Here is a 13241-nt window from a genome sequence, read left to right as displayed (position 1 = left end):
CCTGTCTTGGGATTTCGACTCCATTGATTCTTTCTTCTTTCTCAATGTCCATTTTTTTGACGACATCTCGGACAATTGCTTCCATTTCGCTTTGGGTGTATGTTCGTTCATTGCTAATAGTTGAATTGATATCACTCATAATTTTTCCACGAATGCGCGGCTTTTGAAGGTATAAAGGGAAAAAGGGGATTCTAGTATATTTTTTATTTTTATTATTATTTTTTTATCTATAAAAGGAAAATAAAGCGCGGCTCTTGGAGCTTGTTACCACATTGGAGTCCGAGTCGCAGTCAACAAGGATTGTTGAAGGAACGACCAACAATAATATAACTTGCTTCACCCCCGGTTTAGAAAAAAAAAATTCCCATTTATCCCAAAATATAAATCCTATTTCTGTATAATACATTAAAATGTATTATTTCACTAAATAAAGCAATTCTGAGGAACTCATTTTGTTTGTTGTTGTTGTTTTTTTTTATAATAAAATATAAAAAAATATAAAAAAAAGGGCGACGCGTATATTTCATTAAATATGTTTCAAAGCAACCATTTTTATTTTGCTCAATTTTTTGGGTAAAATGCGTTATTATAAGTTTTAATAAAAAAAGCATGATACATATATAAAGAGTAATAAATAATATATATTATGTAATAGTGGAATCTATGTATGTAAAGAGAATGTAAGATAAATGTGTTTAAGGCAGTAGGAGAGAGAGGGAGGAGGAAATAAGTTTTGATGGCAATAAAAAATAATAAATTAGGGAGTAAATAGATGTGTATACAATTAGATAAGGGTCATGCTGGAATTATTATTTTTTCTTTTCATTAACAACAGTGCTTTCTTGAATATGCTTTTCATTAATATCATAATGTTCATTAGCACCAGTAACCATACGAATATAATGAAGTAATCGAACTCTTCTAACAAAGATGTCTTTCATTTGAACACGTCTAACTGTATTTGACATGTTATGTGCTTGAAGAAGGACAATAAGTAAGAAGCCTTCAATGATCATGGTAGGTGAATTACATAACAATTGACCAGTTACATTCCATTTCATACCAGAGGCAACGCAGATAAGACCAATAATCACTAAAACAGCAAATAAGACAGCAAGAGGAGTTGCACAGATATAACCCATGCGAGCACTTAATCTTTGACCGAAACTTTGTTTAGGGGATTCATTTTGTTCAGGAAGATACAAGTTGAGGAATTGGAAGATAGCTTTATCACTATCAGTAAGGATATCAAATTGCTCATCTAAAACATTATCTTGACGGAAATAAACATTACGTAACACGAAACCGTCGAGGAAGCCAACCAAGCCAGTATAGGTACCAATAATCAACCACCAATTATCACTCCAGCCCATGGGGGAACCAATACCAAACCAAACGATAAAAACGCATAAAGAGATGAAGGCGCCTATGCCGGTACCAATAACATCACCATAGTAATCAATCATACGAATGCCACGAGAGACAGGCGTAGGAGGGATAGAGACGATAGGGTTAGGGGTATTATCACCTGTTGTTTGACGCAAGAGGACTTCTAGGTTAATATCTATTTCATGAATGCATTCGAGGCATCGTTCAAGGTATTGCATATGACGACGACGGGTATTTTGTAAAAACATGGAGGTAAACGTGAGTTCAACTGCAACAGCTGTGTTAATATAGAGTTGCCATTCATCACTCCAAGAAAGATAATCACCGATACAAACCCAAGCAATGACACCAGCGCTATAAATTAGTAAAGAAGTAAGAGATCCTACAGCCTCAGAAGCCCAATTACAGCAAACATCAAAGAAATTTTCCGTGGGTAATTTGGTAGCATCACCAAGAGTATCTTCAGGCATACGTTCAGCAAGCTCCTTTAATTCATATGGAGTTAGTTTTGGATGTTTTTCATAAGTTTGTTTAACAAGTTTATCAAAGGTAATGCATCTAGAACGTAACTGGGCAATAACGGTAAGTAAACGATTACTATGATTTTGTTGTTGTCTCATTAAAAGGGTATCTGAAATATAACATTGAATAGAGCTACCGTCTTGCATCACAATTTGCCATTCATCAGGAGCTTTCGACACACCGCCCCAAATAGCCCAAATAATTAAAATAATACATGTTAAAATAAACATAAAGCTAGAACCGGCTATATCTGTCACTTTATCAAAGAATCGAGCACCTCTAGATTTTTTATTGGCTTCATTATAAATGGAGATATTATGTGGTAAATCTGAGCCAACAATATTTATATCACAATCTGTCTCCTCATTGCCCTTGTGAAGAAATTGTGTTGGTGCAGCAGACTGTACTGCGAACTGTCTACCGGGAGAACTAAGGTAATTTCTAAAACGTTTGAAAACATTAGGTTTCTTTTCTATGTTGGGTTCCATAATAATATAATTAATATTGTATTAAAAAATATAAGTTTATATTAAAAAAAAATCAATAAAATATTAGCGTATTTATATTAAAAAGTGAAGATAACAAAAAAAAAAAAAAAAAAAAAAAAAAAGAAACAAAAAAAAAGCTTTAACTGAAGATGAATACAGTAGATAAAAGTTCCGAAAATTGAGACATTATATGTTTACGATCAGCTGCGTCTTCCCAAAAAAAAATATATATAAAGTTTCTTCTTATCAGATTGTAATATACATTAGTATATAGTATATATACACATATACATATATTTATATATATATGTATATATAAAGTTACATACTGTTAGTTACTTTAATCGCATGTTTCATTTTTATAAACTCATATTATGTAAATAGAAATAAAAAATATCAATAAATAATATTATAGATCGTATGTTGTATTCATCTGATAAATAAAACTTCTAAAGATTTCATTATATCTTTTGTCCTATTATTTATTAAATTGAGACACTTGTGGTTTAGTAGCAAGTTATCATAAGTTTTAATTGATTGGATAAGAAAAATCTCTCAATGTTTTACTGTAATAATAATTTTTTTAAAAAAAAAGATATTATTATAAATAAAAGAAAAAAAAAAGAAAGAATGTACATAGAAAATAAATAGATATGATATTCATCATGCATATAAATGATGCAAATTTTATTCACTATATGATGATTTATTATATTTCTAGCCATAATATTTTCATCACCAAGATTAAGTTCATACTCAGCATTGATGAAAACTAGCGATTTTTATACATAACACAAAACTTTTTTTTTGTTCCTGTGTTACTTTTTTTTTTAAAAAAAAACAAAAAAGAAAATGAAAAAAGAAAATGAAAAAAAAAAAAAAAAAAAAAAAAAAAAAAAAAAAGAGTTTCACAAACGTTTTGATTCCATTTTGAATAAAGAAAAAACAGAAAAGAAGATTTGCTTACATTTATAAATATAATTCTTTTTGCTGATAAAGGGTCCACTATTTAAAACAAGAAGAATAATATTCTTGCATAGAAAGAGGTTCTTTCTCTACATATAAGCATGTATATTCTTCTTTCTCAAGAACATCATGAAAAAAAAAAATGGGCTTTAAATTGTGTGGCTTGAGCACAAAGTTTACACATACATCAAAAATTCCTCAGCCATAATAACAATAGTAATATGCAACATTTAAAAAAAAAAAAAAGAAAAAAAAAGATATATAAAAAGGAGAGTCCTTTTTTTTATTAGTTATTGTTATTATAATCTTCTTCTTCCTTTCATTTCCCTTATTTATATACATTTACAATGGCCACTACCACTAATAAATACAATTCAATTTACCAACAAGAGAAACAAAAGCTTGAGTTTATATTAAATGATAATAAACTACCGCAAAATCACTATGAAATATCTTCTTCATATCAAGAAATGGTGATATATGACATGGACAATCGTCCACCACCTACTGTAACTGAATTACAATATATAAAAAGGATCCATGCACTAATGTCACTTGTTGCAAAACAAACAAAAGAAATACAATCACTTCGATCCATCATTCAAGCATATAATAGTAAAGAAGATACTGAATACAGTTATAACTGCAGAAAAAGAAATAAACAATCTTGAATTTTTATGTAATTAATAATAGATTCATTACTTCTACTTTTACTTCTTTTACTACTACTACTACTACTACCACTACTACCACTACTATTACCATTAATTTCTACTTGTCATATTCACATTCTAATACTCATTATTAATAAAATTGTATAACAAAAGCTTTTTACTTGAATCTAAGACAATGTTAATTTCCATCTATTTTAAAAATAAATATACAAGTCTTTTCATTTACTCTCCATCCATATTGAATACAATGGTGTCATCATTATGATGATTTCAAATAGTTTTTTTTTTAGCAGTAGTCATCATTTTGATTTAAGGAAAAAGATAATGAAAAATGTCTGTATCACAACTACTAAAAATATAAAAAAGTTTTGTACTCATTAAGTCTAAATAGTACAAGGCTGCCATTTGTAGCTCTTTTCTTTAAAAAACTTTATTAGCCCAATGTTTGTATTCTCTTAAAATACGCATACAATTTTCATTATTTATGCTATTACAGAAAACAAAACAATGAGCTGAAGAAACGGTGAATTTAGTTAACTCCAAGAGTCTTCTCTGATTGATAATTACTGGGGAGTATTTTTTTTTCTTTGTTGGTAGTTATTTTTACAGCAAAATATATAATAGCAAAAATTGAAAAGCCAGCCCCATTTACATATAATAGATATGAAACTTTCTTTTCTCTTCTGTAGAAAGTAATATTAGAAATTCAACTTTTTTTTTCTCTTCTAATAAATATAGATCCTTCTCTAAGCTATGAATGTAGCCACACACATTTTTTTTTCTAATAAAGCAAAGCCAAAAAAAAAAAAAAAAAATGCTGATAAGCATAACGACTGATACTCAATAAGTAAGCAATCTTCTATAAATTATGTTGACTTAGTTTCAAAGTTTTTTCGAAAAGAAGTTTATCAATAGCGCATTCATTATAACTATACTTCTTTCTCGCTCTAATAACGGTATAATATCGTTCAAGCATCGACTCAAGCCGAACAATAACAATTATTATTTAGAAAAGGTTGACTCTGGTTGAGAATCACCATTGTACAAAAAAATAAAAAAGGCGGCGATTCATCAAAAAAAAAAAAAAAAAAAAAAAAGAAAAAAAAAATACCCAGTAACAATGCGTATTTTTATTTCTTTTTTTTTTATTATTATTATTAATAACTTTCGACAAAACGACGATGGCTGATCTTGATAGGTATGAATGCTTTTATTAAATTAAAGATATTTTTGCTTTCAATCTAAAGACATTGCCTTTTTGTTAAAATACAAATAGACAACTTGAACAGTTACGAAGAGGAGAAATCATATCAGAGCAAGAAGTTAAAGAGCTATGTACAAAAGCAAGAGAGATTTTAATTGAAGAGAGCAATGTCCAACGAGTCGATGCTCCAGTTACCGTAAATATACTTGAACACCTTATATACACCTATACATTTTATTAAGATTTTTTTTCTCTTTCTCTCTCTCCATCTTTTTTTTTATTATTATTACATTATTTCTTATACAGATTTGTGGTGACATTCATGGTAAATAGAAATAGAAATATTTGATTTGCTTTGATTAATCTTAATCAAGAAAATTAATGGATTTATAAATAGGTCAATTCCATGATTTAAAAGAACTATTTCGAGTGGGAGGTGAATGCCCAGATACAAATTATTTATTCATGGGTAGATATATATATGCATATATAAATATTTAGAGCCTACTTTGTATAATAACATTTATTTATTTATGTGTATATGTATCTTTTTTTTTTCCCTTAAAATTTAAGGTGATTTTGTCGATCGTGGATATTATTCAGTCGAAACATTTTTATTATTATTAGCACTTAAAGTTAGATACCCTGATAGGATTACACTTATTCGAGGAAATCACGAAAGTAGACAGATTACTCAAGTGTATGGTTTTTATGACGAATGTACACGTAAATTTGGATCAGCTAATGTTTGGAGATATTGTTGTGAAATTTTTGATTATTTAAGTTTAAGTGCTATTATTGATGATAAAGTGTTTTGTGTGCATGGTGGTCTTTCTCCTAGCATAAATACAGTAGATCAGGTATACATAAAATAGGCAAAAATATATACAATATATAGAACGATTTAATTAATATGTGGGAATATATCATTATTTTAAATAGATTCGAACTATTGACAGGAAACAAGAAGTTCCTCATGATGGAGCTATGTGTGATTTGCTTTGGTCAGATCCAGAAGGTAATCATTTATGTATATATTTGATTTTTTTTTTCGCTTGCTTGCTTGCTTGCTAACTAAATGATGATATATACATTTAGAAATTGATGGATGGGGCTATAGTCCAAGAGGGGCTGGGTACTTGTTTGGTGCAGATGTTGTGCAAGGAGTAAATTTATAGATTTATAAGCTGAAAATAGGATTCATTTCTAATAGTTTATATTTTGTTAGTTTTTACATACAAATAATCTTGATTTTATTGCACGGGCACATCAGTTAGTTATGGAAGGATATAAACCAATGTTTAATGATACAATTGTAACAGTTTGGTCAGCACCTAATTATTGCTATAGATGTGGTAACATCGCTGCAATATTGGAATTAGATGATTATTTAACAAAACAATATAAATTATTTGAAGCAGCGCCTCAAGTAAGTATATTCATCAAGTTTACATTATATTTTAATAACTAACTTAATAATAAGCAGCATGATTTTCGGGGTGCACCACAAAAGAAATCTTTACCTGATTATTTCCTTTAAATAACAATGTATAATGTAATTTTTTTATTTTTTTTTATTTTTTTGATTTTATTATGCTTATATTCTTATTGTTTAATTTTGTTATAAGTTACAAGTTTCAAGTAAAAGTTGACATTTTAATTGCATTCGACTTTCCCATTCTTTATCTTGTGAATTGTTTATATAGTAGTTCTTTATACGGTTAATCCAACTCATAATAGTGTCTTTATATTCATTTTGAAGTGAAATAGAGGTAGCAGATTTAAGTAATACATAATGGGTTATAGCTATTTCATACATTGTATATGGGATTATGAAATTTTTTATTGTCGTTACATCGTCGCTTTTCCTTAGAATCATGTAAAGATAGTCTATTGATAGTTCAATATTCTTGTCTATATCTCGATAGATGACACCCATAAGTAGGCACTTTATATATTCTTTTTCATTATCATCATCATCATTCCAGTGAGTTAAAATGATTGACTGCCTTTTAATACTCTTGATTATCTTTTGATCCCAAGATAGTGTTCTACCCCAGAGATAAACAAGCTCCCATATAGGATTTGCAATATGATACTGTAATACCTTTGTCAAGCATGTATTTTGTTTTTTCGATAATGCAATCCAAGAATTTATTTTAGTCTCTGCATAATATTCATTATTCGATATTTGACTTGCTATCTTTCGTTTTTGATGAATCATGTTTACTATTTGATTTATTTCTAATGCTGCCTTGTCATATAATTTATTGGCAATCATACAACATGTAGATACATAATGATAAAATAGATGAGACCAATTACATATACTTTCTAGACGAAAAAACGTTTCTGAAGCTTGATAGTAATCCCCACTGAGAATATAAGACCTATATATATATGTATGTATATATAAAACAATAGACTAAGTTTCGAATAATTATAAATACATATGCATATATTTATATGTCATGTCATCTTTACCATCCAATCTCATAGGTAACTAGTAATCGAAGTTGTGAAAAGTCTAAGATGGAAGTGTTTTGATGATTTATTTTGATTTCTGTTACAAAAGAATTGCTAGGTCTTTTTGTAGTCGTCGTATTTTCCAATATGAAGATGCTTTCATCTATCTTCCCTTCCATTTGTTTAAATTTCCCGTCTATTAGCTGCCAAAGTTGTCCATTAGGGTATTTTGACTTTAATCTTTCCAACATGAATTTAACTTCTTCAAATAGTAAATAAGGATTGATTTGTGGTTGAATATAGATTGAAAGATTTGTATGTAATGCTAACAAGACAAGAGAACTTAAGGAGGAATACATTGTTTGACTTTTATAGGACTTTTTCAACAAATCGATAGCTGTGTATCTTGAAGATTGAAATCCTAGGCTAGTTAGTATTTTTCCAACTAGATGTGAAACTATTTTTATCAGTAAGCTTCTTTAAGGTGTCTCATTCGAAAAAAAATAAAATAAAATAAAATAAAATAAAATAGAATAGAATAGAATAGACTAACGAATACCTTTTTCTGGTAAGAATGAAAGTATGATGTTCAAGATACCAATCCCAAAATAACTTCCATATTGAATAGTATCAAAAAAATAAGTCAATGAACAAGAACGGGTCCTGTCCTCAAGATTGATTTCCTTTAAATATCTTCCTTTATGTTCTAAAGACGACATGGCTCGAAGAAATAAGTACTGTACACTTTCTGACTTTTCTTGTTGATCACATAATGATAATTCATATTCTATAATGGTTGAGTCTGTTATCGTTTCAAATAGGCGTTCATATATTTTAAATGCCTTTCGTAAATCATAGACTGCCTTAAAGCTATCGATCCAACTATCTTTCAAGATTTGAAGTGTAGCCAAGATGAGTATACAGTTGGCTTGAAGTAAATCAATCTGCAGATCAACAAGTTCATCGTCAACAAAAGAGGATCTACGATGATGAGGAGTAAAAGAGAGGGCGGATAAATTATGAATCATGATATCATCCTTGTCCTTTTGTGTCGTTTTTAAGGAAGTACTGCTATGAATAAAGGGCCTCTTTTTCATTTTCATAGAATTAAATGAACGCTTCAAGATATGTTCAACTTGATGAACTATAATAATAGCTTCATCAATCTTGGTGTTTTCCATACTAAGAATCGCTTGTATGTACTTCATTAAAGCATATCCAAAAACATGAAATGGAGATTGTTGTTTATTGATATCATCACTTTTACATTCATTTCTAGTAGCAGAAATAAATGAATTAAAAAACATATTTTCTGCTTCTTGAATTCTATCATCTAATAAGATATCCTAATAATAACATAATAAGACAACAGCAGCTATACCATAAAAAAAAAAAACTCACTAAACATAAATGTACATCTTTTATCCAAGTTTCAATAAGTTTAGGAGTGATACGTTTATTATCATCATTTTGCTGAGATACTACTGCAGTTGTATACTTTAAAGCAGAAGTAGTTAACTTTGAAATATGACGAAACATCAAGTAAATAAGATCGTTTAGAAGAAAGGGGGAGGAGGAGGGAAAAGTAAAACAAAATAAACAATATGTGAGCCTTTTTTTTTTTTTTTTCTTTTAAGGGGTACATAATATCTTCTTTTACATACACCACAAGAGAAGAATACATTCATTAATAAAAAAAAAAGTATACGTAGACTATTTATTAAAAAGTATGTTATGGAATGAAAAAAAAATTATACCGTGCAATAACATTTATATAATACAAGTGAAAGGGAAGAAGAGGGAATTTAAATTAAATATTATTTTGTAGTAGCGGTGGTGTTGTTTTTTGATTTAAAGAGATAGGATGTACTTAAATTACTTAATCGTTTCTTCCATTTCTTTTCATTCTTTTTTGTCACCAACACATTCATTTCAGGAGGTGTAGAAGCATATGAAAAAGCAAATAAATCACTATTTGTTTTGCTTATTTGATCTATATTTAGTAATTCCTCCTCCATTTCATCATGATCAGTCATTTTACTCATGGGTCGATCATTGAAACCTACTGTAACCGACTTTTTAATCTGCTGGAAATCATTCTATTGTACAAAGTGTATATGTAAGGAGAAGAAGTGGCTTATTATTATTATTATTGGGTTTTGTCTTACTTGTATAGTTACCTCTTTAAGTTTGTTAAAATCTAATCTCTGATTAAATATAGATGATGTCCGGGATTTTTGATGAAAGCTTGAAAATCGTCTTAACATTTTTCCAACAAAGATCTCTTTTTTCCCTGCTGTTGTTTTTTTATGACTACTCTCTTTTGAACTAAGACTTGCAGTAAAGCTATATTCACTGCTAGAAGAATGAGAGACCTCTGATATACTTTCTTGTTGATTTTGAGATAATCGATATATGAATAATTGACTTGATTTTAAAGAGGATCTTGTATTTCTGTAGAACCGACCCGTTGTTATTGTTGTGGGTGAAATGGAGGGATCAATGGAGATGGAGCAGGAACTGTCAAGTGACTGGCGTTCGTAATCTGTCCGTGAACTGGATTGCTTAATTTCATTAGCTCTTTTTGGAATCATGATTGAAAAACTAGAAGCCGATGTTTTGATAAATGGGGTCGACTTTTGTTTCTTTAACAAATCATGATGACTTGGACTACCCCCATTTAGGATGGTGGTGTTGCTATTCTGTACACTGTTAGACACATGAAAGGAGGGGCTATTTTGTTGGTCCCTATCTCTTATATACCATGCCCTTGATGATAGATATTCCTGTGTGCACACATCTCGTAGCTTATGATCCACAGTGACTCGAAGTGCATGTTGGTGATTATTTTTTAATTGCAGCGACATCTTGCCTATCATACTACTACCCGTATTATGTGTGGAAGAAGCAAAGAGATCAAGTGAACTAGGCCTACGACGATTCAGTCCTGAACCCATTAAGTCAGGTTTAATATACATTTCAGAATTATTCCTAGGCTTCAGTCTCGGTCTATTGTCCAGTCCTTTACTAGTACTATTGAAATATCCAAAATGATCCGCTGCTGAGTCCTTTTTCTCTAATGACTCGACTGATGGTTTATTTGTTAAAGGCGGTACTATTGATATAACATTAGGAAGGGTGGAATGCTTTAAGAGGGTGCTATCCACTTGAACAGTTGTGGATACAGATCTTTTTAGTATTTTTCTGGAAAAGGAAAATTGATTTTCTTCAGATGGAGGAAAAGTGGCTGTATCTGGGTTCCCCGCAAAGGACAAATCCAAGAAATTTGTAAATGAGCGTGTTAGACAAGCATCTGATACAGGTTGTTTGCTCGATATTCCAGATAGTGAAGAAACAATAAAGTGATGCGCGGCTTTAGCAGATTTAGTTTCATCTGTAATCTTCATTTTCGCCATCACAATAGCTTCCTGTAATTTTTTAACCCATACTTGCTTTTCTTGTGAACAACTAGCACTAAATACAAAGGTGTGCTTTTTAAAGCGAATTATAAATGAATGCTCTCTTTGACCTATAAAATATATACATAAATAACTTTGAAGATTAAAAAATTCGAATGATTCAATAAATTACCTTCATTATCTGCTAGATTTTCAAATTCGACTGCCAAAAGTGGGAACCAATGTTTAGGCTCATAACTTGTTACCTTCTTTGGCCTGACCATGATAATATAAGTTGGAAATACAAAACAGCCGAGATATCTTGGCTTTGATATACTTTGACCCAAGGCAGAGTAGGTAATCTCGATGGCACCAGCAATTAATAAGTTACCTAACTGAGAGACATGTGTTTTACTAATCCTCCAATCATTATCTAAACGTTCTATAAATCGTTCTGTTCTTTCTTTCATATCCCTTTGAAGTTTACGATCATCGATCTCAGTCACTAAGTCCTGTATTTCACTTAGTACACTATTCCATAAATCATATTCTGCTGTGTGCAAAGAAGTATATCGTATTATTTCTTTGATAAGCAACTGATAACGACATATTCGCTGGACAGGCTATTTTTGTTTACAAAAAAAAAAAAAAGAGAAAAAAAAGAAAAAAGAAAGAAAAAAGAAAAGAAAAAGTTATATTCTATTTGCCCTTTTTTTTTTTTCTAAAAACAAGATAATGTGATAGATAAAGTAATTGAAAAAAGAAAAAAAAATCAACTTTTGAATTAAACTGGGAATGACAGTTATAAAAAGAAAAGTGAAAGGAAAAAAAAAAAAGAGGTAAATAAACTACATAAATGCATACCTTTATCAAGTAATCTTCAAAGTGTAATTTTTTAAGATGATGCTGTATTTGCTGCTCTTGTTGTGATTCTGGTAAAATAGGTGAAGACAGAGACGATGAATAGAGGATTTCGCATTCTTTTATAAAGCTTGTCCATTCTTGTCGATCTCTGTATTCAGACATCAGAGACCATGATTCTGCATGCATATCGCAGTAATATTTATAAAGAGAAAACTGACTAATCTTTTATAAACATAAGTATATAGATATGCATATGTATATATATATATATGTATGTATATGTATGTATATATATATATAAATATATATATGTATATATATATATATAAAGAAAATCAATGCATGTTAAGGTTAGGTTCTAATGTCAAAAAAGTTTGCGCACAGATATTTATATTTTACACAGAGACTTACCTGATCAAGAAATGCCTTGGCAATAGAAGAGCAATCATGATTAGATATTGAGACTATATTATATAAAGTAATAAATTGTTTATGAAAATCAAGGATTTCATGTAAATTTCGAATAATGATTGATTTATGTTCTGAAGTCATCCATAGCTGCTGTGATAACGGATTCAAATAGACCTAATTCATGAGTAATGAATAAATATAGTGTATTTCTACTCTTCTTTTTTATTTTATTTATTTTACGTTTACTAGGTAAGTTAAATCTTGAACATAATCATGTTCTGTTTGTAAAAGCTCTGTGATTGCATGAAGTTTTTTATTTTTTAATTTTTCTAAATCTATGATTGAATCCTCTTTCTCTCCTAACATGTTTGAGTTAACAGGTACAGTGCATTCTATGGATGATGATAATAATGGTGTATCAATTTCATTTCCTTCGGTATTTTCACTTTTAGTAGAGAATATACAATTATAGCAAGAATGTATGGAACTAATTTTAGACATCGTATCAGATAACCATGGTGAAACCAAATTCTGTTGGTCTTTATCATTTAATTGTTGCTTTGGAGAAGTAACACATGAACAATAACAACAGCAACAGCAACAACAATATTCGCTTATATTACTACTACTTTTATCATTTAAAATATATTGATGCTGAGATATTGAAGTCATAAGTCGATAAATAAATTGTAATGTATGTGTTCTAAGCTATTATTTTACTATTACTATCACTACTACTTTATATGTTTTAGTATTCAATATGTCAGTCGTAATATCCCATTATGTGAATATTTACTTTTTTTTTTTGCCGTATTTTTTTATTTAAAATTAAAAAAGAAAGAAGAAAAAAAAAAAAAAG

At 29.5% G+C, this 13241-nt stretch overlaps 4 protein-coding genes across 4 annotated transcripts; 1 reads left to right on the top strand and 3 right to left on the bottom strand.

Moving 5' to 3' along the window:
- Window positions 1-516: 516 nt before the first annotated feature.
- On the bottom strand, window positions 517-2506 carry BX663DRAFT_491701 (Low-affinity iron/zinc ion transport protein fet4). Its single transcript, XM_051525112.1, has one exon. It carries the CDS (start codon window positions 2397-2399, stop codon window positions 810-812), a length of 1590 nt encoding a protein of 529 aa, XP_051387667.1. The 5' UTR covers window positions 2400-2506; the 3' UTR covers window positions 517-809.
- Window positions 2507-5176: 2670 nt separating this feature from the next.
- Window positions 5177-6933, top strand: BX663DRAFT_491697 (Serine/threonine protein phosphatase). The gene is made up of 10 exons (XM_051525111.1): window positions 5177-5237; window positions 5316-5439; window positions 5550-5568; window positions 5641-5712; window positions 5817-6103; window positions 6186-6261; window positions 6342-6409; window positions 6472-6672; window positions 6727-6798; window positions 6872-6933. The coding sequence occupies exons 1-9, from the start codon at window positions 5221-5223 to the stop codon at window positions 6781-6783; spliced, it is 921 nt and encodes a 306-aa protein (XP_051387666.1). The 5' UTR covers window positions 5177-5220; the 3' UTR covers window positions 6784-6798; window positions 6872-6933.
- Window positions 6727-9313, bottom strand: BX663DRAFT_491693 (uncharacterized protein). The gene is made up of 5 exons (XM_051525110.1): window positions 9111-9313; window positions 8269-9055; window positions 7728-8154; window positions 6872-7633; window positions 6727-6798 (listed from the first exon to the last, which is right to left on the bottom strand). Exons 1-5 carry the CDS (start codon window positions 9246-9248, stop codon window positions 6780-6782), a joined length of 2133 nt encoding a protein of 710 aa, XP_051387665.1. The 5' UTR covers window positions 9249-9313; the 3' UTR covers window positions 6727-6779.
- Window positions 9314-9400: 87 nt separating this feature from the next.
- On the bottom strand, window positions 9401-13119 carry BX663DRAFT_491691 (uncharacterized protein). The gene is made up of 6 exons (XM_051525109.1): window positions 12623-13119; window positions 12383-12556; window positions 11972-12193; window positions 11301-11730; window positions 9931-11238; window positions 9401-9828 (listed from the first exon to the last, which is right to left on the bottom strand). Exons 1-6 carry the CDS (start codon window positions 13052-13054, stop codon window positions 9809-9811), a joined length of 2586 nt encoding a protein of 861 aa, XP_051387664.1. The 5' UTR covers window positions 13055-13119; the 3' UTR covers window positions 9401-9808.
- Window positions 13120-13241: the final 122 nt, after the last annotated feature.

Source organism: Cokeromyces recurvatus (genome assembly GCF_025118155.1).
Source record: "Cokeromyces recurvatus strain NRRL 2243 chromosome Unknown BX663scaffold_1, whole genome shotgun sequence".
Taxonomy (NCBI): domain Eukaryota; kingdom Fungi; phylum Mucoromycota; class Mucoromycetes; order Mucorales; family Mucoraceae; genus Cokeromyces; species Cokeromyces recurvatus.
Note: the sequence above shows the minus strand (reverse complement) of the source record. Positions and strands in the feature narration are given on the sequence as shown.

Excerpts from the sequence above, each read along its gene's own strand:
- BX663DRAFT_491701 (XM_051525112.1), bottom strand. The coding sequence starts at position 2,399 with ATGGAACCCAACATAGAAAAGAAACCTAATGTTTTCAAACGTTTTAGA.
- BX663DRAFT_491697 (XM_051525111.1), top strand. Across the intron at positions 6,104-6,185 it reads GCATAAATACAGTAGATCAG|ATTCGAACTATTGACAGGAA; the intron begins GTATACATAAAA and ends TATTTTAAATAG. Across the intron at positions 6,262-6,341 it reads GCTTTGGTCAGATCCAGAAG|AAATTGATGGATGGGGCTAT; the intron begins GTAATCATTTAT and ends ATATACATTTAG.
- BX663DRAFT_491693 (XM_051525110.1), bottom strand. The coding sequence starts at position 9,248 with ATGTTTCGTCATATTTCAAAGTTAACTACTTCTGCTTTAAAGTATACA. Across the intron at positions 9,056-9,110 it reads AAGATGTACATTTATGTTTA|GATATCTTATTAGATGATAG; the intron begins GTGAGTTTTTTT and ends TGTTATTATTAG. Across the intron at positions 7,634-7,727 it reads GTTACCTATGAGATTGGATG|GTCTTATATTCTCAGTGGGG; the intron begins GTAAAGATGACA and ends ATATATATATAG.
- BX663DRAFT_491691 (XM_051525109.1), bottom strand. The coding sequence starts at position 13,054 with ATGACTTCAATATCTCAGCATCAATATATTTTAAATGATAAAAGTAGT. Across the intron at positions 12,194-12,382 it reads CCAAGGCATTTCTTGATCAG|ATTAGTCAGTTTTCTCTTTA; the intron begins GTAAGTCTCTGT and ends TGTTTATAAAAG. Across the intron at positions 11,731-11,971 it reads TTGAAGATTACTTGATAAAG|CCTGTCCAGCGAATATGTCG; the intron begins GTATGCATTTAT and ends AAACAAAAATAG.